Source organism: Euprymna scolopes, chromosome 28 (assembly GCF_053919585.1).
Source record: "Euprymna scolopes isolate OS-2025 chromosome 28, ASM5391958v1, whole genome shotgun sequence".
Taxonomy (NCBI): domain Eukaryota; kingdom Metazoa; phylum Mollusca; class Cephalopoda; order Sepiida; family Sepiolidae; genus Euprymna; species Euprymna scolopes.
In genome coordinates this window covers 100,919,719-100,947,690 of record NC_136509.1, presented here as the reverse complement: position 1 = coordinate 100,947,690, position 27,972 = coordinate 100,919,719, and the positions used below count along the sequence as shown (strand labels likewise).

The following is a 27,972-nucleotide window of genomic DNA, read 5'->3' as shown; positions in this document are numbered from 1 at the left end:
CAATGTATCACTTTCATACACGATAGAAAGCTCCTTTCGCTCTTTGTATTTGTATACATCTGGCCAAGAAGTAGATGTTCTGCAACAAAAAAAAAAGAAAATCAGTTTTCATTACAGGGAAATGGAATCATGTCGTCTTTTCTAGGGTGACAATTTTATCATTTCACCCTGTACAATATGTGAACTAGTTAATAACTGACCGACTTAAGTCCCATCCTAACCCTAACCCGACTTAAATCTAAGGAGGTTAGAAGCTTCATGAAAACAGATTAAAGCTTGATTAAAAGTTTGAAATTTCAATAAAGGAAGATTAAACGTTAAGCGTGTTCAAAAATAATATCCTGTATTTAGTTACGTGACCTTTACCGCTTGTAAATAAGTTCATCCTTTAATATGAAACAGATAGAACCGACGATTGTTTTCACCTGGAGATATTGATCTTATAGAAGCTAACATTGGAACATGTTCCTGGTGTGTAGCTATGCTATGCTTGTATAAATATAACTACTACGTTTAATCAAACAATTAATATAAGTAATTTTATGCGTAAATTTTGCTATTTACAACAACGGTGCTCAAAACATAAGTATAGCTAGGTAGTAAGTTATATATATATATATATATATATATATATATATATATATATATATATATATATATATATATATATAATTATTTTTTTTACTATAATAATTAAATACCTACAAACCGACCCGGACCCGAGCGCCACGGAGGACGCCGAGCCCGCCGTAAAAATCACTGACATCGGCGCACTAGTTAGCAGGTCGGAGTCTCGTTCGTTATTGGAATCAACCAGACGGATCGCTCCACCAAGTAAGAACGGCCATGCACCACCACCCACCGAATCGAGAAAGAGCTATCGATCTGTCAATCCTACCGGTGTCCGGACCGGGTGACTTTTCCCGTGTTGTGTCAAATTAAGCCGCAGGCTCCACTCCTGGTGGTGCCCTTCCGTCAATTCCTTTACGTTTCAGCTTTACAACCATACTCCCCCGGCCCCGAACTCTGGTTTCCCGCAGGCTACCCGCCGGGTCATGGAAGCGAACGCCGGCGGATCGCCGGTCGGCATCGTTTACGGTCAGAACTACGACGGTATCTGATCGTCTTCGAACCTCCGAATATATGGCAATTAAGCAAAATATTTCGCGTTTCATTCAGGCATAAGCCGGACGAATTCTTACAAGAATGAAACGCGGAATATTCGGTGTAGGTTAATTGCCATATATATTTTCATTACTTTATATATATATATATATATATATATATATATATATATATATATATATATATATATATATTGTATAATATATACAGGAATTTACATTTATATCGGTAGTCGGTACCGGCGGTTTCAAGCCCGGTAGTTGAGGACTGCTCTTAATGTCCGCCTCAGGCTCTCTTCAGCCGACTCTCATCTGTCTTTAACCGGAACCGGAACTCTATATATGCACACCATAATTTTTATTTATTTATTTATTTATTTTACCCTTTATATTTTTTTATTTATTATTATTTTTTTTTTGTATGCTACTTTAATAAGGTAATAAATTTGAAGCAATAAATTAAAAAGTATGGAATGATGCCTTCTATATTATTATTTTTCTTTAAGCATCCCCCCCTATCATTCAGTTTAAGTCTCGTATAAAAGCGTTTTAAAAGTTCATTTTGAAGTTATGTCTAATCTCGTTTAGGGTAATAAGGTATTAAGAGCAGTCCTCAACTACCGGGCTTGAAACCGTCGGTACTGACTACCGATATAAATGTAAATTCCTGTATATATTATACAAAAAATATATTGCTCTTATTTCGAGAAAGGTGTTTTCCATAATAATAGAGCACTGTATGGGATTTCTTTTTCTACAAAAAAATACAAGTATATATATATATATATATATATATATATATATATATATATATATATATATATAGAGAGAGAGAGAGAGAGAGAGAGAGAGAGAGAGAGAGAGAAAGAGATAGATAGATAGATAGATAGATAGATAGAGAGATAGAGAGATAGATAGATGTTATATAGGGAGGGAAGTGGATTTGACATTAAAACGTAATATTATATATGCAGAGGTGGGAATATAAAAAGGCTTATGTTATATAGGCAGGTGTATGATTACGTTCCATAACGACGTACACATTGAATAGTTGGGTTTTATATTTCATCTGTACATTCATGTATTTGTAAATGCGTGTATGTATAGACGTTGTATCATTTAGTTGATCGTCTAGTGTGTATATTTTAACATTTATTAAACAGTTCTAACAGGAAACGATTGACGTGGACGTATCGAAACAGCTGTAGACAAACAGTTTTTTTAATAAATGTAAATAAACACAACACATACCTGAAATATTTACGAACATTCATTTTCATTATCTGGCCGGTATCTTCAGAGATTACACGTCTTTACATCTTGGTTGCCTGAAATGACGCCGCTTCTTGAGCCATTCGTTCCCTCTGATGTTCAACTAGCGACTGCCTAGAATCTCCCCAAATCTACATACATCACGTGTTTCTTTACGGCTCATCATTACGTGTCTCAGACCAACCTGATGTAACCCCAATCTAGTTATTTGTTTATGCCAACCCAAAAATAATGTTTACATCTTTTTTCTATTTTCACATTTCTTTTACGATTTACTATATTATATTTCAATAATTTTTCCCCCAATTTAATTGTTTCTTTATCTAATCATAATCATTGATCCAGTGAACCGCCGTCGCTCGAATCCAATAATAATAATAATAATAATAATAATAATAACTAGCGGGACCTGTGGAAATTCCACAGCATCATCTTTCATACGTAATATATTGCTGCTGGGCATTCTGTGAGCGTTCAGCATGAATGAAGAAACCATCATATTATTCTAGGATTTTTGTTAAAACTGTACCCCCCTTACTAAAATAATAACGTGAATATATTTTCTGGGCTGATTATTTCATTACAAACACGCCAATCAATTAACTCACATTCCATCATTTTTCATAATTCTTGGATATGTTACAAATTTCGACAATCATTTTTCATAATTTAAACACACACTATCACCTTTCCCTTACTAAAATAATAGCTTCGATATATTTTCTGGGGTGATTATTTCATCACAAACACACTAATCCATTAACTCATATTTCATTATTTTTCATAATTCTTGGATATGTTACTAATATCGACAATCATTTTTCATAATTTCGACCCACATTATCGACCATCCTACTAAAATAATAACTTTGATATATTGTCTGGAATGATTATTATCAGGATTACTTGATATATTTACGTGATTTTTGGAATGTTACAGATAAGGCCCTAGAGTGAACTGGTCAATTTACCTGATTTTTAGAAACAGCAGTACATCCATGTGATTTTTGGAATATGACATCTTATGTCAATGTAGTATATCAAAAATATAATTTATGCATCTTTTTTTAACAGAAGATAATGACGTCATCATCGGACTATCATCCCCCTACCCGAAAAGAAAGAGGAGATTATGCTTTGGATCCCATTAAAGACTCACCAAATCCATTAATTCACATTTAGTATAATCTATATATTAATAAGATAGGATGTGTGTTCTTAAATCTCGACAAATTAAATTTGCCGGAAAGCGTGACACACGTAAGAACACACACGCTATCGTATTAATATATAGATAATAATAATAATAATAATAATAATAAGAAGAAGAAGAAGAAGAAGAAGAAGAAGAAGAAAAATGTTTGACCCCTGGCGCTGCTTGCCACAGTTAACACAGATACTACGTTATGATCGCAGCGAAAGGGTCACAACATTACATAGATAAGCTTGACGAATTCTCACGTGAATCAAACGCGGAATATTTTGTGTAGCTGAATTGCCATATATATTCTGATAAATTACTATATATATATATATATATATATAGTGATTTATCAGAATATATATATATATATATATATATATATATATATATATATAAGTTAGAAAAGCATTTCATCCAAGGCATGAAAATTGTTCAACAAAATGTTCTTACTATAGGCTTTAAAAATAAAGGTACAAGATTCAATTTGAAATGTATTTATCTTCAAAGTGCACTTTTATAAATTTTACAAAGTAAAGTATAAAAATTTAATTTAAATTGAATCAAAAAATTACCTTGGATTTATTTTATGTAATGTACATTTTGTTGCACTTTTTTTTTTTAATAATTGAAAATTTTATATCTATATCATTAAATGCTAGATGAACGATAATGTTTTAACTTGTATCTTATCTTTTTAAGATTATATTTAAAAACTCTCCTTCTCTCTATTTCAGTTTACATTTTTCCTTACACCACAACTCATTTTTGCAACCCACTCTTTGTATTATTACAGGTCTGAATATTCTCTCTGTTTCAGTTTGTATTTCTCCTCACATCACAACTGATTTTTTGCAACATCCTCTTTGTAATGCAGGTCTGAATAATGAGAAAATCTGATTTTTTTTAACAAAAACTTTAAAATAACTGTTTTAGATTAAATTTTTGTGAGTTCAGAATAGAAAACCTTTAAAATTTAATAGGGAACATATTTTATATAGGTTTCATGAACAAATATTCAGTACATAACGAGAAAAATAGAGATGAAAATTTCAAAAGGACTATATAACTGGTTACGGTCAATAGTAGTCCTCGCCAGCGAAAGTCTTTGTTATTGTTATTCTATTATTATTATTATTATTATTATTATTATTATTATTATTATTTAAACCATTTTGTGTCCTGCTCTTTCGTGCGAGGACTAACATTATTTTATGAATTTATATAGGTCTCTGATAAGTTTTTTTGATATAGGTAGGACGTTTAAGACATACCATATATACTATAAAATGATACGAATGGCGTTTGAATTGTTTGAAAATAATGTATATGCTCTGAAAGTGCAATCCATTTGTATTGAGTTGAAATAGATCTGGTAAGTTTAAACTTTTTTATTTAATATACTCATTAAAAGTGAATATACTACACTGTTAAAAGATATCTATAATATAAAGCTGAAAATCTGTGTGTGAGTCTGGTCACGAATAGTCTCCTATATGGTTGACTATTATAGAAAACTGATCACATATAATGATAGAAGATGTATCGAGACACAGGAATGGGTATGTTTGATCTGGCATAATGATGATTCATTAAAATTGTGGTGTCTGCGGTCGCGCCTGGTCCACAAAGTATGGAAATAAAAAATTTAAAAATTAAAAACAAACGTTTACAAGTGTACATAATAATACTTTGATAAGTAGCTTTTAACTTAAACAGGAATAGTATAATAAAATTGTGTGGTCTGCGTTCGCGCCTGGCCTCCATAGAATGGAAATAGGCACAAACTTTAATAAAGACTTTTCATATCTCTCTGCGTAAGTATACTTTGATAATTATGTTTCAGTTTGAAGAAATATGGTATAATAAAATTATGGGGTGTTCGTTCGTGTCTGACCTCCATAGGATTGAAATATGTCACAAAGTTTCACAAGGTTTTTAATATAGATCCACAGAATATTGTGATAAGTGTTTCAGTGTGAACAGGTATGGTATAATAAATTATGGGGTTTATCTATTTTATTTTTACTTTCATCATATTTTGCTTTGGTTTTGATACCCCCAAATTGGAAGCTATCTCTTTACAACACTTTCTTTTCATAACCTATCATACGTTCATGAATAAGAGTCCATTTTCTGTAGGCTGTTTTTGAACCCAGTCAACGACGGGTGCATTTGCTAGTATATATATATATATATATATATATATATATATATATATATATATATATATATATATATATATATATATATATGCATGTATTATTATTATTATTATTATTATTATTATTATTATTATTATTATTATTATCATTATTGGCTCACAAAAAGCTTTCACACAGGTCTTCAGAGATTTTTCCCTGAAAACAGCCTGTGATGTTCCCTGGAAGCTGAGTGACAACAAGTCTCCCCAAGTTTCCACTACTCTCCACGTCTTTCGATTACATTTGCAATATTATTATTATTATCATTATTATTATTATTATTATTATTATTATTATTATCATTATTATTATTATTATATTCGTGTACGCACATATATACATACGCATATATATATATGTATATATATGTATATATATGTGTGTGTATTTGTATGTATTTATTCACTTATTTATTTATTCTCTTCATATTGAATCTTCCATGATGTCATCTAACAAGAAATATTATGGCAATATTATATGCGTTGCCACATGCGTATACATATATATTGTTGTTATACATACTGTATTCTTATAAATGTACTTTTTTGACTATAATGTATACAATTGGTATAGTATTGGATCCAAAGTACGAAATATTTACGGGTATATAAGGGTGGTGTATGTGTTATATAGGGTTTCATTATTGTTTTGATTATTCTTTTCTTGTTGTTATTGTTGTTACTAAAAGTTCATGTTAGAGAGTCTTATTACGAGAGAGTTTTATTAGGAGTTTGTCGTTGAGTCTTAGAGTCTTCGTTTTTGTTTTTGTAGAGAGAGAGAGATTCTTTTATTAAGAGGGATGTTGTTGAGAATGATGTTGTTGTACGAGAGATTGTTCGTTTCATAAAGAGATTCATATTTATGAAGCCGTTCATTACTTAGAAGTGTTACTATGGAAGCTCTTTGAGTGAGGAGATGGTGTTCAGACAGTCTTAGTGTAGATATGAGATGTAGAGTTCACATTGTAGATATGAGATGTGTATATCAAGACATTTTATAACACAGATATATAGACATATAATAACAATTTCCACTTTAACTTTTGGTAGAATCACAACACAAAGACGACGTTTATAAAAACACATTATGGGTTTATTTCTTCTCGCGACCGGCCGTGGTTTTCATCATCAAGAATTCAAAGCTTCATTCTAAGTTTCACAAGTTACCGTCTCGCTTCTAGACGTTCGAAAGACAAACTGCAGACTATCGTCTGTCGTTCTCAAACTCCCTCTCCGTCTCTCCCCCTGCTTCCGTCTGCTTAACTCTCAAGTTTTTCTATCTATATCTAGAACTTCCCATTTTTCCATGACGTCATACACATGTTAAAACATGTCTCTTCTTTCACGTGTTCTGGACATACGTGTCCAAAACTTTTCCTTTTTTTACAAAAGGAATTTTAACCTATACTCAGTAACCTATATTTCCAATATGTTAAAAACATGTTTATTAAATTATCTTGTTGCTGCATTCTTTCAATTGAATTTTCATAACAAAATTGACAGTGCACATTCTTTTCTTGAAACTATTTTATCTCTATTCTAAACAAATCGTTTGTTTTACATTCCATTCTCTAATTCTCACACGTAATCTATTTCTAAACCTCAATTACGAGGTTCGAATTTCGCCTATGCTATTTCATTTTCATTTTAACTAAATCTCTCTATTTTTATACTTACATGAAACGGGGACAGCCCTTATCATGTAACATCTGAATGAGTTTGGAAGAGGATGGAATGGTGCAGCATTATTTATTTCAAGGGTGTCGTTGCGGTAGGGTCAGAAATGTTGCAGCAGTAGTGTAAGTTAACTATGTATATGCATGCATATACACACACGCACATAAGTTAGCTATGTATATACATGCATATACACACACGCACATAAGTTAACTATGTATATACATGCATATACACACACGCAAATAAGTTAACTATGCATATACATGCATATACACACACGCACATAAGTTAACTATGTATATACATGCATATATACACACGCACATAAATATCCATAGATACAAATATGAATACACATGCACACAAATGTATACGTACGTATCCGACAGACAATAAAATTAATAACAATCTAGGAAGATTATGGGGGGAGTTATACAATGAAGGGGGAATTAGACCCAAGTCTGTTGTTGATGAAAGGTCTGTGTTTTGATATGAGGAGTGCTTATAGCGGGAAAGAGAAAGAAAGATAGAGACAGAGATAGAAAGGAGTGGGTGATTATGTAGATATATAGATAGATAGATAGATAGTTATATAGATAGATTGTTAGATAGATAGATAGATAGATAGATAGATAGATAGATAGATAGATAGATAGATAGATAGATATGCGCCTTACTGTCCGTTTTCTTTTAAATATTTCTCCTCGGAAAGCATTCAAAGAATCAATGGTTTCCGATATTCCAGTTTCGAAGAATCGGTTTTTTTTTCTCTCTCGCTATTGACGACTACAAACTGCACTGAGAATTGATATCGCTAAAAAATAAAAGAAGACGAAAAAAAAAAGGTCACTCTTCTCTGGCGCGTATTTTTTTTTTTTGTTTGTTTTTTTTTAATCTTATGTCGGTGCTTTTAGTTTTATTGGCATCGACTAATAAGGTTAACACAAACGGACCTGAACTGGGAAGCGATACTTACAATTGATAGATCAAATTATTGTACACATTTCTGATATGACATGAAAATGTCCAAGGTATAGAAAAACTAATCTACTTATAATATAAGCAACACTTTTGTTTGTATGTCTGTCTGCATTTTGAATTTGTTTCAAGGGAGATAATTACATGAAAACGTTTTGTGTCAAATGGTGCTGATATTGTGAAGAACTGAAACTACACTCTGAAATATTTATTTGCGTATATTAAAAAAAATACACTTTAACATTTGTCCAAAGAAGGCACAAGGCTATTCAAAAATACTGGAAAAAAGGGTGATCTTTCTTTTTCGTCTTCTTTCATTTTTAGCGACATCAATTCTCAGTGATGTTTCTGGTCAATGACGAGAAAAGAACGATGCGTCGAAACTGGAATATCGGTTGGTCACCTTTGGCCCAAAATACTAGCAATACCTATCAGACTATTAACTAGAATTATATCAGGCACCACAATACCACATTTACTCAAAGGGCTGTCTTAGTTTAAATTTCTCTAGTCGTCACAACTTTATAGCCCGTACATACATACATACACACACACACACACACACAGATATATATATATATATATATATATATATATATATATATATATATATATATATATATATATATATATAAATTCTAAGTATTGAAAGTACAATCCACATTCAAAAATACAATTGTGAATTACTTAGGATTTCTACCGAGTCAGGGTTGACAGAACAAGAACATGCTATTGCTTGTGAATTTGATATTCCCAAGAAGCTTCCTCTTTTGGATGAAGCCGGTATAGCCCACCCAGAGTCAGTACTACATGAGGTATTACCGGTTTCTTTATAACGGATGACAAAGACTTAATTGCTTTAAAATTCAACACAGTCGATATAGTTATTTTGTTTAACAAAGATCAAAGCACACATATATCGAAATAAATGAGGATCAGTTCGTATTATCACTTTGTAATACAAAATTTAACTCGCCTGAACATAGGCTAGCAATGAAATTGCTTGTAATTAGACAGATATAATGGCCGTCTGGTCGTTTGCTGTTTGCTATGATCTGCGCCAACCAGATACTGGCTGGCAATTATTCGGACTACTCTTCTCATCCTGAATGTAATTCTCATAACATTTCGGCCGATGTAACCATCGATCGTCTTTATGCCGAACACATAAATATGCAAAGAATTTCAAACGCAACCGTTTATTTAATCTATTGACGCGTAGATTGTACTCACATAGGTAGACCCTACGGAGTAAAAGTTTTCAGAAATTCATAATCATATTAATAGCATCGGTTGTATTGAGGATAAAAGCTTCAACCCCCAGAAGTAGTGGGGCAAATTGCTGAAACAATCTTTCACTTGGTGATACGAGCACTAAAATTGAAATTTGTCAGGTTTAGTCCTGCAACCATCTTGAAAACTAGCAGCCATCTTGAATTTTCTGATGGCTAACGTTCTTTTCTTAAAAGGTATGTTCTGAACGTCATTTGTGCCAATTTTGATACTTGTATCATTAAGTAAAAGATTCTTATAGAATATTGAGATAATCGACTCCACTAAAGACTGCTACTAAGAATATTATTAGATTTATTAAAAACTACCACGGTCATGGTTGACGAAATGAGAACAGGTTACTCCAATGGATTAAATGGAGTGTACCATTCGAAAATCTGTTTCTACCGCGTGACTTCTCTCTATTTTATCTTCTTTTTCCTTCTCCTAATAATTATATGCTATTTTCTCTCTCTCTCTCTCTCTCTCTCTCTCTCTCTCTCTCTCTCTCTCTCTCTCTCTCTCTCTCTCGCACGCGCTCGCGGGCGCACGCGCGGGTTTGCAAAACTTTCACAAAAGCCCACGTTTGCAAAACTTTCACAAAAACGACTCGACTAGCTACAATTATATACGACACAATCACGTTTCACACACCGGTTCTCGCCAGATCACCGAAGTTAAGCAACGTTGAGCCTGGCCAGTACCAGATAGGTAACACTTTGGGAAGACGAAGCGCTGTATATACCGCGAGGTAAAATACTAGGTTGAGAAACTGGTGCGGTCTATCCTTCTCTTGAGGGTAGATGAGACTCAAGCTGTGGTAAGCACCTCCTCTAGTAACGGCGTCACCATAAAAAATACCCTTGATAGCCTCTGCGAAGCATCAAGTATTTACCTACGGACAAGATTTGAATTACACTACAAAGTCGTGTAGTGAGTTCAATCTCGGCTACGGCTGTGCTGGATTTGGATCGCTGGAGCTACAAACACTCTGTTCCGTCTGCCTGCTTCCCACCTGACTACAACTTTGATGTCTTCAAGTCCAACGTTAACAAATTCCTAATGAACCGCCCCCTTAAGTAAACACTTCATCAAATCTCCACACTAACGTACTGTACTTGCAATAACCCTTATCCCTGAGTGGCTTCCGGGCCTTAATAAGTAGTGACCTCCGTGTAAAAAAAACCAAAAAGAAAAACCGCTATATATGAGTTTCCCAACTTTTTATATAAATGTTATATATATATATATATATATATATATATATATATATATATATAATATAAAGCTGAATGTCTGTGTGTGTGTGTGTGTTTGTGTGTGGTCACGAATAGGCACCTATATGGTTGACTATTTTAAAAAAAACTGATTACATATAATGATAGAAGATGTATCGAGACACAGGAGTGGGTATGCTTGATCTGGAAGAACGGTGGTTCATTAAAATTGTGGGGTCTGCGTTCGCGCCTGGTCCACAAAGTATGGAAATACAAAATTTAAAAATTAAAAACAAACGTTTACAAGTGTTTTTGATATAGATGTACATAAGAATACTTTGGTAAGTATGTTTTAACTTAAATAGGGATGGTATAATGAAATAGTGGGGTCTGCGTTCACGCCTGGCCTCCATGGAATTTTATAAAGACTTTTCATATCTATCTGCGTAAGTACACTTTGATAATTATGTTTCAGTTTGAAGAAATATGGTATAATAAAATTACGGTGCGTTCGTTCGCACATGACCTCCATAGAATGGAAATATGTCACAACGTTTAACAAGGTGTTTTAATATAGATTCACAGAATATTGTGATAAGTGTTTCAATGTGTACAGGTATGGTATAATAAATTATGGGGTTTATCTATTTTATTTTTAGTTTCAGCATATTTTGCTCTGGTTTGATGCCCCCAAATTCGAAGCTATTTCTTTATAACCCTTCCTTTTTATAACCTATCATACTTTCATAAATCAGAGTCCATTTTCAGTGGGCTGTTTTTGAACCCAGTCAACGATGGGTACTTTTGCTAGTATATATATATATATATATATATATATATATATAGGGTGACCAAAAAAAAACGGGCTCCAACTCCAATTAGGTCCCGTTTCTTAGTGTTTTGTTCGAATGAAATGAAACTTTGGTCATAACTAGTTTATTATATTCAAAACATCAGATAAAAACACTAGGGCCTTTGGCCTTTTTTTTTCTCCGTTGTATAGCATATGTTCTAGATGGCCTCCATTTAGATTTTTTTTTGGGGGGGTCACTCTGTATATATATATATATATATATATATATATATATATATATATATATATATATATATATATATAACCACTATATATGATTTCCCCCACTTTTATATCTGTGCCTAAATCTAAACGCAGATTTTATGAACCAAGCTTCTTTCCCGGAACTACCCGCCTATGGATTACTGTTCCGCTGGTCTGCTTCCTGGTTGAATACAACATGATGGCTTTCAAATCCAATGTAAACAAATTCATGTTTAGCTATGCCATAAATAATCAAATTCAACTCAATTTGCACCATTAAAGATTACTACACTACCACCTTACATTCATTAACCCTTATCCTCGAGTGGTCTCCGGGCCTTTGTAAGTGGTGACTCCAAAGTAAAAATACATGTTGTAAAAGTAACATTCCAGATGAGAATAATAGTCCGAACAATTCAAATAATACAAACAATAAACCTTCATCTATCTCCCGTATCAGCAACCCATCGAATGCTTCTCTTCACGGAGTTGCCTACCAATATCCAACATTTATTTTTAAAGATTTATATTGAAACTAAATTTATTAACTATCGCCTACATATATGACGCGTTTGTATTTGTCATCTAGTCCAGTGACTTTTCATATGCCGGCCATTTACGTAAGCTGCCGGAATATGTCAACGCAACATTGATACAAAAACGGGTCATTCACTGCATAAGTACCAAAAAAAGTTTGCACCTACCTGATTTTTTTTTCAATTCTAACTTTCAATTTAATTTTTCTTCTTATAATTGCAGAACATACGGAAGATGCGGTAACAGATTGTGGTCGGCGGTCGAGGGCGGAATGTCTTAGCGGATCATCTGACAGGGTATCATTCTGTAATCCCCTCTCCGGGGAGAACCCACATGCCTCTTCCGTGCTTAAAACCTCGTAGATCCTCCAAGGTCTGTCCGGCGCCAAATTCTAGCCTCGATGTTGACCTCGTGGAGGTGCGCAAGGGCCGTCTCCTCCGAATTCAGCACATCAACCCTCGCCTGCGCAATAAGCACGTGCCCCAATCAAAACATGGCAAGACGCAGGCCGCACCGTTGGAGTTACATGTCCCCAAGGTCAGTTTCTACGGCAACAAATGTGTCGTCACGGACGCTGCTACTCAGAACAGCAATCACGTAAAGAAGGCAGGGAGTGGCCCCTCCCCTAATAACAACCGGGTCCCTCCTGCACACAATAGCAACGTAGGTAGGTGACGTCATTGTTGGTATATACTTCTTTTTCTTTCTTTTTTTATTTCTAATTTCAAAATTGTTTATATTTTAAATATTGTAAGAAATTTCTTTCTCACGCACTCAATTCCCTCCCTGCAGAAGCAAATGAATTGCACAAACAAAACCCATACCTTTAAACTTAAAATTTATTCACAAGTAACAGACAGGAAAGTTCTTTGGTCTTGGTATAGACCTTTTGCAAAACGCGAGCCCGATTTGCTTCCGTACGCATGGAGCCTTTAGTTCGAATTCCTATTGTTGGAATGTTAGTTTGTTGTTCCTTTGGAAGGATCCATGGAGAACACAGCGGAAATGATGGCACCTATAATCAGGCACAATGTGAGCCCCTTGGGACTCAAGAAGAAATGAGATAAGATCCAATATTTGGACAATAACATGGCGAATAGTTTCTTGAATATCATCCTTCATTTGAATAGATTCGGCAATATAAGTTGTCTCTGCTTGTAGAGATGTGTCCTTCGTTCACCGACTGTTTGGTGTCCATGAAGGAATTGTCTTGGCTCCCTAGTGAGAGTCTATCCCGATCCCGTATTTTTCTTAGACTGAAAAATAAACGTATGAATACAAAAAAGGCGCCAAGTCAAATCACCTGACACATTAAAATTTAAACCAATCACAGACCGGCTACTAGAGCTGTATGGCCGGCCTAAAAGAAAGATGGCGGTTGTATATGGAATTTCTCACAATATGTGTATAAGCTTATAAATGTACATGTTCAGAAATCATTTCTAAACTAATTAACCGATCATTATGAATTCTGAAATATAACTGTTATGGGTAAGAGATCCAAATGTAGGCTATGTTTGTTATATTGTGGGGATTTTGAAATCGATTAAGTTAAGAATATTGGATATATTCGCATACACGCATTTACATGATCGGGGCAATGCCGGATATTCGAGACGGATTACTGATTACGATTGCATGATTCGAGAAAACAAATTCCTCCAGTTTCACATATAAATAAAAAAAATCAACCTTCATTTCTGACATGGGTTTGTTTGAATATCAATCGGAAATAAAATCGAGCCTGGTGTCATAAATGTTGACGTCGTACGTAATTGCCAAACAAAAACAATAAAATTTCGTAAATAAAAGGAGAGAACAGAGCTGAGCAAGCAGGGACGTGGGTGACACCTCTGCCAGTCGCCCATACTGCCGATACACCCCGCCGATACATACCCATATACCGACCACTCTGCCTCCTATTGCTATAAGTCACTTGTCATCAATAACAGTTAAAAGTCAAAAATTATTATTAAAAACTGAAGTGAATCGGTTGTTATTAAAACATGTATACCCGTAAGCATTTAAGATAAGTGCAACCAACAAATTCAACATACATAAAACTCAACCATCACAGAAACAAATGAACATATATACTCACTATTATATGAATTATAAGGGTGTCTAAAAAGTCTCTGAAGGAGTTTAAACTTAAATAGATTCTTTAATTTTGAGGATATTTTTCTGTAATTTCAACATGATCTGACTAAGGTATTTGGGAAGTTTTTTGTTCAGAAAGACTAGATTCAGACAATCTGTATTTATAAAAAAGGATGTCTTTTTAATGCTTGTTTTCAGCTTCGCATATTTGTGCCCTTTCCAAAACATTATTCATGACAGATTGCAGAATCTCTGGATTGCGATTTAACTCCCTTATTTTATTCCTGATGTTTTCCTTCTAGTCTTGCAGGGTGTTAGGGTTTGTTAATATAGACTCTATCAAATCGGCACACTGTTTCGAATTGTGTCGTGACTTCGAGTAACTCTTACATGACAATGCCGTCGATAAACTCTTTGAGTCCAAACAATTGGCACCTGATTTTGGTAAAACAATTTTAGATCATGCGTAATTTGTTCAATGCTATACGTATCCATCATTAATTATCACAATTTTATCTAGGAAATATCTGATAACATAGAAATAAGTAATCATGAATGGAAAAATGACTTTTTAACCCTTCAGTATCTTTTTGGACAACCTGTATAACATGTCAATTTTTATTTGGTTTTTGTTTAAATGAAGTAAAAGGGCGATGGAAGGCCATCTTGAAAATTTGAACCCACTTATATTCATTATGGAATTGTAACAATAAATATTAGACATTCTTTCATAATTTGTATTTTATTTTAATATGATCAGAATCTCTTCATTCAAAGATATCGAAATAAATTTGAATTTGATGCACGGACATGAGTAGGGTTCCACGATTTTCAATTTCTTAAGATTTAATTGATGACATTTTGAAAAATCCAAATCATATAATCCATTTTGCTCAAAATTACACAAAGTTCAAGATAATTATTTATTTAAACTTCGTAAATTAACGTTACACGTGAAGTAAACTATTCTGTTCGGTGGTAAAGTTAATTTTGCTTGCCTTGGGACGGACATTTTCTTGTGTATAAATATTTATAATGTGTACGCATTGAACATTGTTAATCAGCCGAATTGTGTGTATATATAATATGCATATATATATATATATATATATATATATATATATATACATATATATGTGTATATGTGTATATATATATATATATATCTGTAGAAATACATTTTCTTATTATATATCAATCCTTATATAAAAGCTCAATGTGATTACAGAGCAATATATAGAATAAATGACAAAAAGTTATATCCCAAAAATTCATGATGTTGGCCATCTTATAATTTATTCTTTTAAATCAGTTGACTTATACAATTCTATATACAACACTATATTTAGCAATTATTTTGCAAAATAACTGCTTAGTTACGATAACAGACCGTAATAATCAATCGATTTTTTGTGTGTTTTTTAGTTTCGGCTAGTTTCGTATATTATAGTATATATAGTAGTTATGCATAATAGTTTATAATTTGTTGATATTATTTTCATAAGTATGTATATACAACTTAGAATTATTAAATTTACTAATTATTAAATATAACATTTTGGTAGAAGATTCATAAACTAAGTAAAATGAGCAATCGTGTTTTGGGGTTGTTTTTTTTTTAGTTTAGTTTAGTTTCGTATATACAAACATGTATAATAGTTTATAATTTGTTGATATTATTTTCATAAGTATGTATACAAAAATTAAAATTAATAAATTTACTAATTATTAAATAGAACTTTTTGGTAGAAGATTCATAACGTAATCAAAATTGTTAGTACGAATAGTTGGGTTTAATGACTTTGTTTGATAAAAATTCAATATGGCGTAATGGAAAAATAAAAAGGTAATTGCAGTCTCTCTTCCAATTTTCGGACTTTGATCATGTCAAATCACACTTCAATTCCTTTTGAGGGATTGATTGCTGCTATTTCCTCTGATGAGTTAAGGGCATAATATATTCACTGATCGATAAAACAAAGTGATTGATTTTGCGCTACGAAACAGATACTGCCAAGAATTGTATAAGTCAACTGAATTAAAGGAATAAAGTATAAGATGGTCAACATCATAAATTTTGGAATATAACTTTTGTTATATATACATATATATGTGTGTGTGTGTGTGTGTGTGTGTGTGTGTGTGTGTGTGTGTGTGTGTGTGTGTGTGTGTGTGTGTGTGTGTACTAGCTGTACACAGGCGGCGTTGCCAGGTGGATAACATATTGGAGGGCGGAGCGTTTACTCACACTCTATTTAGGATACACCAAAAACAACTTAGTTGCTACGATTTTCTTAAAAGGTGACCATATTTTGGATTTTGGAAAGCATAGAACATAGTCATCTTCATGTTTGAAATTAAACAGGGAAAAAATCTCATGGATTAAAGGGAAATAACTCATAGGTTATACGAAAACTTGCTTATAATAATAATAATAATAATAATAATAATAATAATAATAATAATAATAATAATAATAATAATAATAATTTAAAATAATTTAAATGTAAATTAATTAAAAATCAATTAAATAAATAAACTCGATAACCTCTAAAATGTTAAAGTCTGTAAAGTCTTTTATGTATATTAATAAAATTGTGAAAAACAAACAAATATTGAAAGCACACCTGTCATATTAAAGAATCTACCGTTGATTTTTATATTTAGTGTGGTAATAAAACTTTTCAAATATACTTGTGATGCTAGGCTATATAAGTTTTAACTTTTGTTGAAATCGCCTTCTTTCATTGGATTAATTCGATTATCGATTAATGATATTTTACTGAAACATTCCGATACAAAATCTATTTAAAAGACTGCCAGACATATAAAGAATTTTTTTTTTTGTGAAATTTAAGAAAAATCGGCTCAGCCGTTTTCGAGTTCATAGGGAATGAACTCACACACGTACCGAGAGACAAAGTTCATTTTATATAATAAAAGATATATATATATATATATATATATACATATATATATATATATATATATATATATATATATATATATATATATATATATATATATATATATATATATACGAGCAAACAGTTAATAAAACATGTTAGAAACATTTGAAATGAGTTAAAAACATATTTAATCTGAAAAGGAAAAACTAGATAAGTGGATAGTCCTTAATCCTCAGAGTTTCGAAGAAATACTTTCCTTCTCATCAGAGGGTAGGAATTAGCAAAATGCGGGATCAGATTTTGAATGCAAAAGTATTTGATGAAACAACAAGTAAGTCAAAGATCTTACTTGAAAACAAAAAAGTGAAGCAGAGGGAATATGGGGAAGAAAAAGGTGATTATACGTGAATGATTTGATGTTTTGAATATAATAAACTAGTTATGATCAAAGTTTCATTTTATTCGGACAAAACACTAAGAAACGGCGCCTAATTAGAGTTGAGGCCCGTTTTGCGGGGGGGGAGGCATCCTATATATATATATATATATATATATATATATATATATATATATATATATATATATATATGACGTATACCTACACTTTTTGTATGTTGCATTTACTTTTTTGTTCAATATATTTTGTCCCCATTAAACATCGGGTTGTGTTTTTATTCCGAACACTTACGGGACTAGATCAGCTATCTTGTTTGTGTTAAGAACGTTCATTCAAATCTCTTTTTTTCTCCTTGCAGCTCGATGCGTCAAGTCCAACCACTTTCCTTCGAATCTATCGAAAGAGCAGAAACGAATGCTCTTCAAGATGGGGGTCCGTTCAGTGTCGGCCCTCAAAAACATCGTACTCTTCTTCTTCCACGGCGTCGGCGGAAGTTCGGATATCTGGCAGACGCAGATCAACTACTTCTCCAGCCTCGGTTTCGAAATCGTGGCCCCAGATCTCATTGGTCACGGCATGAGTGAAGTACCCTTAAAGAAGAGGGCCTATCACTTTCGTGAGATTCTTGCAGACATCATCGCTATCTTTGACAGATATTGCAAAAAGAAAAACCTCGTAATTGGACATTCGTACGGGTAAGTTAATAATGATATCAATAACTAACTGTTGCATACTGAGTCTTATTAGAAGCATGAGTTATATATATATATATATATATATATATATATATATATATGTGTGTGTGTGTGTGTGTGTGTGTGTGTGTGTGTGTGTGTGTGTGTGTGTGTGTGTGTGTGTGTGTGTGTGTGTGTTGACTGTTCATATTGTGGAGAGATAGACAGGGTATATATAAATAGGGACAGGGGCATTTTAATAGAGACATGTATTACACTTTGGAGGAGGGGAGATATAGATAGATAGACAGAGAGAGTGATAGCCAGATTGAGATTGACATTTATACTGTTGACAGTTCTTTGAATGGGAGTGTTTCTATAACATTTACACATCTATTTCTTTACCTATTTTTGAGATGATGATTTTAACAAAGTTCTTATAATATAAATTCACAATACTTGCCCCATATTTAATGAATCGTTCAGGGATAAACAGGAGATGGGTTCATCACACATTTATACGCCTATTTCATTCCAAAGTCTGGTTGTGTCTTTACTTATTTTCACTAATATAATATCAGGTAGTTTTTCTTAACAACGACATTTATTTCTCGGCACTTTCCCAAATCAAATGTGATTCCGAATGTGCTCGTTTTCTCTTATGCCTCTGTCCTCTCGAACGTCACCCACGTGTCTTATGTGATCTCAAATATGTTGCGTTCGCGCTCTGTTACACAAGTTTTGAGGTGTGGTGTCATCCTTTATTGTTACTACTTCCGGAAGTGGTAGTAACTGTCTGGATCCCATCTATTGGTAAAAGAGAAATTTTCATTTATAGATTTTTTTAATATACACCTATAAAAGAAAATAAATACCCAGACTGATCATATACAAAACTTATTTACGGTTTTAATATAAAATGACACAACGACAGCTATATGTAATAAAATCCAAGCAACCAACCAACCAAAATTAGCTAAATAAAGCAGCTTTTAGCACTTAATTTATACATCTTTATGGTTTTTCGTTAGTTCTTTAAAAAGTAAAACAAAAATTACACATTCTAATATAATGTCAGGTTGGTTGGTTGGTTGTTTTTGTTTTACGGCATATCAACCCTTTTCGGGTTATTTAATGCCGAATCCAAAGATTTTGAAGAAAAAATTTTTAATAGAATATATTTGTTATTTTCAAGTCGGTTTCTATTTAACCCATAGTTGGAACCCTAACAGGTACTACCACTCTGGGTCAGAGTGGACCTGGGAGCAATGGTAATTAAAGGGTGGCTCCACACTCCCTAAAACCAACAAGCTGGGGCCTTACCATTGGATATAGTTTAAGGTCATATCCAGGACCCCCATTGAGGGACTTTTACCCTCTGCAGGGGGGCAGTCGGTGTATTCTAATGCCCCACCGACAGGGCCGATAATGTCAGGTAGTTTTACGTTAAAATTCAACGTTGCCATAAGATTGTGTATCTTACCTTGGGTGTGTGCGAATGCGCTTGTACTTGTATTGCTAATATGAACACACACAATGTGCGCTAATGTGCGTGTGATAATGATGTTATCAGGAAAAGACGTGATACAGATCTCTCACGTATCATTGATATCCTGCGAAGTGAAACCTTTCTGAAAAAGCCCTGTTAACGTTTGTTAATGCATAACGGATAATCTGACAACCACATGACTCAAAGACAAGAACCCCAAAAATACAATCATGCTAAAAAGAGGAAATACTGACGCATGAATCAGATTATTTGCCCATATTTAATGAATCGTTCAGGGATAAACAGTAGATGGGTTCATCACACATTTATACGCCTATTTCTTTTCAAAGTCTGGTTGTGTCTTTACTTATTTTCACTCTAAAGTGTACATGATAGCATGGATTATCGATAATAAAATTTTTTTTCTAGATTTCTGACATTAGACGTACTTTACAATTTAGTTAATGATATTGTCGCTCAAATATTCAATACGTATTGTTAAGTAGGGGTTATATTTTAGAAGGGAAGACGTATATTATATCTTTGTTCTTATTAGAAGAGTCTTAGAGTGTTCATGTTGTGTGCAGATATATCGTGTATATATAAAGAGAGAGACAGTTCTGTATATATAAAGAGACAGGGTACATGTTAATACAGGAGAGCCGACGACATGCAATACACAATGAGAGGAGATTTGATATATAGATAGATAGACCGAGAGATAGTGCGTTCGACATTTATACTGTTTGACAGTTCTGTGAATGGGAGTGTTTCTATAACATTGACACATATATTTCCTTGCATGTTTTTGAGATGAGGATTTCCAGTATTTTATCATAATTAATGAACATTCATTATTTCTAATAGCTGAGAGGGAGACGCATTCTTAAGATGATAGAGACACATTCTTAGATGAGTTTATACACAGACTTATAATACAAATGAGTGAAGCACAAGTCTTATAATTCAAATTCACAATACCTTTGTTGTTGAATAACATAAAACGAAGACGGCAGTTACAAAAATATGATGTTCGTTTATTCCATTCGACCATTCAATGGCTTTGCATCAAGGAATTCAAAGTCTCTACATGATTTCCTTCTTCTCACCTTCGCTTCCAAGGCGGAATGTTAGTTCTTTCTGTCCGACCCTGTCCGACCTCTGACTTCTCTCTCTCCCCCCTGACTGACTTTCTGACTTACTGACCTAAAGCTTTCTATAACTCATGACGTCATTGCGTGACCAAACACGTGCATCTCGGATTCGTGGCCTGACATGCCTCCGTCTCTAAGCATGCATTGTTCCTCACGTTTCTACAAAACCGATTTCTCTGACCTAATTTTTCATCAACCCACTTTACAAATAAGTATAATATTTTCCATTGGTCGTTTTTAAATTCCTTATTTTAATTTCACAAAATTGCATCATCACATCCATTTTTCAATAAATAGATATCTAACTATTTTATGTGAACTAAACAATGGTAATTCTACATTCCATTTTCAATGACATTCTGTATTATTTATTTTAATTTATGATCAGAATTCTCAATTCCAATCCTAGCTTCGCAGGTTCGAATCCTCGGCTATCCTATCTCATATTTACTCACTTACAAGAAGAGGCGATTTGTTCTGGTAGCATAATAACAATAATAAAAATAGTAATAATAATAATAACGAAAATAACATTCGTACAAGGAAGTTAATAATAATAATAATAATAATAACAATAATAATAGTAACAATAATAATAAGAAGAAGAAGAAAATACAATAAGAATAAGAATAATAACAATAATAATAACAATAATAATAATAATAATAATAATAATAATAATAATAATAATAATAATAAACTAAAGTAACCAACACCGACCTAAAAAACGAAGGAAGAAATGGACAAAAAAAGAGAATAAACTGGTACTGTAATGCTAAAGACCGAGGATATATATATATATATATATATATATATATATATATATATATATATATATATATATATATATATATATATAGCAGAACTGGTAAATAGTAAAACTTGAAGAAGGGTTCAATACTATTGAAGAGCAAAGATATATATTTTTTAATTTATTACAGTTGTATCTGTTTAGTTGCACATGTTGCTGCTACCGAATCGTATCAACGATCCAGTAACTTCGTCAGACTTTGACAGAAGTGGTTATTATGATTTGAAAAGACGATATTAGAAGAAGACGGTTAAAAAAAATTAGATCCGACAATTTTTAATAAGTGAAACGTCAAATGTAACAAGTTAAGCATCATCTATGCGGAAGACATAAGAAAAGAAATGTTTCAAAACGAAACAAACGATATTCAAACCATCTTTATCTTCTTAGATGTCATATATGTGTAGTCATAATTTACGTTGACACACCAGTTCCGTTATATTAACGAAGTTAAGCAACGGTCAATCTGGTCAGAACTTAAATGGGTGACCATTTGGGTATTCCAGGTACTATATGTGCTCTCTGCTTATCTTGGTAATGTTTCCAGTCGTCTACCACTTCTCCTTGCAACTGGACTAAAGCAGTGCCGATTCAGTAAAGGCGCGGTTGGTGATTGCGCAAACCTTACCTCACAATTACACGCGTAGTTACCCTTACAGGGAGGAACCACTTTCTCTTGAAACTGAAGAGCGGCATCGTTTATCTTCTCAACTGTAATTTATATTAATTTATACACGATTTTCATCTAATTCTGAAGATACAGATTAGTGAAAGTTGAAATCATAAGATCTTGGAAAACATCCCAAGCATTGTCATCCCTTGTTATATTTTGTTTGAAGACGGAAGTACATACGACACACTCCGTTGAAAAATGTGTTTGTTGGTTGCCGAGAGCATGTTATCAGCGTTTTCGTTAGGCGTCTCCAACTTTCCGTTTGGAATATTGTAACGAACTGGAATGTCTTATTTTTTGGATAGAAATGTCAGTGGGATTATTTTGTTTGTTTGTTTTTATAATTAGGATTTAGTTTGGATAATGAAAGTGTTGCGCTTTAACATTAATAGTCAATCAAGCGTTATGGTAATCCTAATATATTAAGGTTAGCTAGATGCACCTGGTGACATAGGAAGGCGGAATGACATTATCTGAGTTATAATCTTAATTAGTAATGTTCTTCACAAAAAAGGACCGCGTTTTCGTCGGAATTTTCCAGACAATATTCATCGTTTTAGCATTTGTACCAGCAATGGAAAGTTAAATTTTATACAAAAACAAACGAAACCAATTAAAGTAATGTTTTTGGATATAAAAAATAGGGACTTTTGTTTTCCGATTCCAATACACTAAAAGTTTCATTTTTCCTAATTCGCAATTCCATTTCATCGTCCCAGCGCACACACACACACGCACACACACACACACACTCACTCACTCACTCGCGTACACACGTACACACACGTACATTCACGCGCACATATACATATATTAATCACACAAAGTATATGTTAAGTATTCGGCACTTCTATATTACACTGACGGCGCCATTTTATATGCGTTTCACTAAACTGTCACGAGGTGGCGCTTCTCTCCATTCAAATTGTTTATTAATTTAACAATTAAAACTATAATATATAGTTGAACCTTCAAGTGCCACAAAAATAAAAATAAAACTATGTTTTGTTTCGGTGACAATTTGACTTTAATTTAAAAAATGTTTTGGAAAAAAAATCGAATGTTGCTTTAATTCGAAAAATATTTAATTTACATTATTAAAATGTGCCGGAAAAACATCCAATTTTACTTTAATTCAAAAATTATTTTATTAAAATTATATTTTCTTACGCAGACTTTTTAACAATTATTTTTACAATTATATATTGATACATTTTTATACAATAAATATTTTTACAATTATATTTTGATACATTTTTATACAATAAATATTTTTGCAATTATATTTTGATACATTTTTATACAATAAATATTTTTATAATTATATTTTGATACATTTTTATACAATAAATATTTTTACAATTATATTTTGATACATTTTTATACAATAAATATTTTTACAATTATATTTTGATACATTTTTATACAATAAATATTTTTATAATTATATTTTGATACATTTTTTACAATAAATATTTTTATAATTATATTTTGATGCATTTTTTTACAAAAAATATTTTTACGATTATATATTGATACATTTTTATACAATAAATATTTTTACAATTATATATTAATGCATATTTATACAATAAATATTTTTACAATTATATATTGATACATTTTTATACAATAAATATTTTTACAATTATATTTTGATACATTTTTTACAATAAATATTTTTATAATTATATTTTGATACATTTTTTACAATAAATATTTTTACAATTATATATTGATACGTTTTTATACAATAAATATTTTTACGATTATATATTGATACATTTTTATACAATAAATATTTTTACAATTATATTTTGATACATATTTATACAATAAATATTTTTACAATTATATTTTGATACATTTTTTACAATAAATATTTTTATAATTATATATTGATACATTTTTATGCAATAAATATTTTTACAATTATATTTTGATACATTTTGTTACAATAAATATTTTTACAATTATATATTGATACATTTTTATACAATAAATATTTTACAATTATATTTTGATACATTTTTATACAATAAATATTTTTACAATTATATATTGATACATTTTTATACAATAAATATTTTTACAATTATATTTTGATACATTTTTATACAATAAATATTTTTATAATTATATTTTGATACATTTTTATACAATAAATATTTTTACAATTATATATTGATACATTTTTATACAATAATTTTGTTTACAATTATATTTTGATACATTTTTATACAATAAATGTTTTGGTTTTCAAATATTTTTCTGTTCGAAAAAATCTTGTTTGTAATTTATTTGCCGTGTCAATACTAAGAAGAAATTGAAATACTCGCCCTCCTAACAATGGGTCCGTCCGTGTAATGCAGAAATGTTAATTAACAAAAAGAGTGACAGACACGAAAATGGTAGACTCCGTAAAAAATAAAAGGAGGTTATCAAACAATAAATCCTGAAAAACTCTTTTCCATTTGCCTGCTTCCTAAACTAACTACAACTTCGTTGTCTTCAAGTCCAATATAAACAAATTCTTTGTGACCCCCCCTTAAGTAATCCAATTTACCAAATTTCCATTACTAACGATTACTAAAATATTATCCCATTGACTACTGTACACTCTAAAACCCTTATCCTCGAGTGATCTCCGGGTCTTGATAAGTGGTGACTCCTATGTAAAAAAAAAATAAATAAATAAAAGACACGTCAATTGCAAATTATCTATATATTTATAAAAGTGAAAATGTCTGTGTGCGTGTCTGTCTGTCTGTCTGTGTAGATTTCCCTACTAAATAGATCTGTCAATTTTCAGTCTACAGACTCGAAATTTGACATAAGGGGTATTGAGATTTGGGAAAATTTTTAATCAGTTTTCGGCCAGAAATTTGGCTGTCAAGGGGTCAGAGTTCAACGATTTTACCTTTAAAAACTCTACCAAACTCCTCCGCCAATTTTGGATCTAAACACTTAAAATTTTACATGTAGGTTATTGGACATGGATCAAACTTTTTAATTTAATTTGAGCCTAAAAAATATAAGTGTTAAGGGGTCAAAATTTGGGTTAAAGTTATAAAAAAATTTGACCTCTAAGGTCTCTATCAAATTACTCAGCGAATTTCTTGCCTAAACATTAGAAATTTTACATAAAGGGTATTAAGAGATAGGGCAAGCTTTTTAATCGGTTTGGGTCGAAAATTTGGGCTGCCAAGGGGTCAAAGTTCAAAAGATTTTATCTTTGCGGTGTGTAGCAAACTACTCAGCCAGTTTTTTTGTCTGAACATTCGAAATTTATACATAATTGGTATTCAGACATGCGGCATGCATTTTAATCAGTTTGGGGGCGGAAATTTGGCTGCGAAAAGGCCAAATTTGAAAAAGTTGACCTTTGTAGATTCTACCAAATTCCTCCGCCAATTTTGGGTCTAAAGAATTGAAATTTTAGATGTAGGTAACTTCGACATGGGTAAAACTTTGTATTTTGATTTGAGATCATTTTCACAACGTTTCGGTTGATGTAACCTTCGACCTGCTTCAGGAGTACCGTGTCAAACACGGGAATATTTCTGTCGAACTCCGGAATTACTGTTAGCGAAAAGAAACGAGACAACAAGATGGTAGTTAACAAGAGTTAGCGCTTATAAACAGGGATAGTGTGTTGTTGGAGACTGCATCTAAATAGGTTATAGTGACTCTCTCTCTCTCTCTCTCTCTCTCTCTCTCTCTCTCTCTCTCTCTCTCTCTCTCTCTCTCTCTCTCTTTCACCCTCTCTCTCTTCCCCCTCTCGTTCACCCTCTCTCTCTTCCCCCTCTTGTTCGCCCTCTCCCTCCCTCTCTCTTTCTCTCTCTTCTCCCCTCTCTACTTTGTCACTATTGATTGTGTCACGAAGAGTTCATGTCGTGCCAAAGAAAGATAATTAAGAATAACATACTTTTTTTTTTATTAAACTTTCATTGCAGTAAACTGCAATTATTTTTCGCAGTTGTTTTTACGTAGAAATAAATGGATATAATTTTTATTGCTTTTTTTTATTTTTATTAGATTAATTTTTTTTATTATTTTTTTTTATTTATTTATTTTCTGATTTCATAGATGCGCATTTACCACAGTTTTGGCGCGGGAACGTGCCCGGCGTGTCTGGCGTTTGATCATGATCAGCGGAGGAGGACCGATTCCATTGGCGCCAGAAATTGGAATTTTCGCCTTCCCTCTCTGGTTTGTATCCTGTATACGACCCTGTCTGGACCAGGTCTTTGAGAAGTGAGTAACGGCGTTTCGTGTCTGTGATTGCCGCACAAGCTCCATTCCCTTAACCCCACCCACAATCTGGAAGAAAGCAAATCTGTCGTCTATTTGCACAAATCATTCGGGAAGAACGTAAAGAAAAATAAAACCGTTTCTGCAATTCACAACATTGGTGATTCCATTAGATGTTACCTAGATGTATCTTGTTTGTGAAAGTTATCTAATTAATCTTTGCAAGTAAAATACTTGTATCATAAGTTTTATTTTTGCTATTTTTCCTTCATAAAATATTTAATCATAAAATAGGGGCATTATATTTTAATTATCCTGTATATTATAAGATAGTATTAAGTTTTTTGCGTACGTTTCCATAATTAATGAAGCTAAAGTCCACCACCTCGCAACTGCTAAACTTCTGTCCGACCTACAGTATAGGTTTAAGCAAGCCTGTTCTACTGCAGATATTCTAACTGTAATCTCTGAACGCATGTATCATGCACTGGATAAAGCCGGGGTGCCTAAGCCAGTAGCCACAGATATATCTAAGGCCTTTGACAGGGTATGGCACGATAGTCTACTTAATCTACCTCATCCATTCGGTCACTGTTAAATGCGTGAAATACTGTTGAAATTTAAATATTTATTTTTTACATGCTTTTAACGTCTGTCAGAGTGATCTAATCATTATATAATTATCTGCGCATATGAGCTAAGTTGACCGACTTTATTTCAACTGAAAATGGTCAACGAGTTTCTTAAAGGATCTGACAATTTACTCTAATAATTATTAAATATCTACAGACACTAGTGTTTCATCCTTTCAGGTATCATCAGTGCAGGGTGTTACGATTAAAACCGGTCGATAGATTCGAACCCGGCAACAGAAGCCATCTCTAGCTTCATTAGCAAGAACCTAATCCATTCGGGCACCGTTAATCGTGACAGAGAGAAAAAGAGAAAGAGAGAGAGAAAGAAAGAAAAA

The 27,972-nt window shown here is 32.4% G+C and overlaps 1 protein-coding gene across 2 annotated transcripts in view; it reads left to right on the top strand.

The window, feature by feature from the left end:
* LOC145249759 (uncharacterized) overlaps nucleotides 1–27,972 on the top strand; it is a 336,280-nt gene that overhangs the window by 287,597 nt on the left and 20,711 nt on the right. The window contains exons 2-4 of one of the 2 annotated variants that reach the window (XM_080111680.1): nucleotides 12,764–13,208; nucleotides 18,306–18,642; nucleotides 26,838–26,960. In XM_080111680.1, the coding sequence (XP_079967806.1) occupies nucleotides 12,875–13,208; nucleotides 18,306–18,642; nucleotides 26,838–26,960 (794 nt within the window). In that variant the 5' untranslated portion in view covers nucleotides 12,764–12,874. Of the gene's footprint in view, nucleotides 1–12,763; nucleotides 13,209–18,305; nucleotides 18,643–26,837; nucleotides 27,006–27,972 lie in introns of both variants that reach the window. The other variant, XM_080111679.1, reaches the window with a different exon arrangement.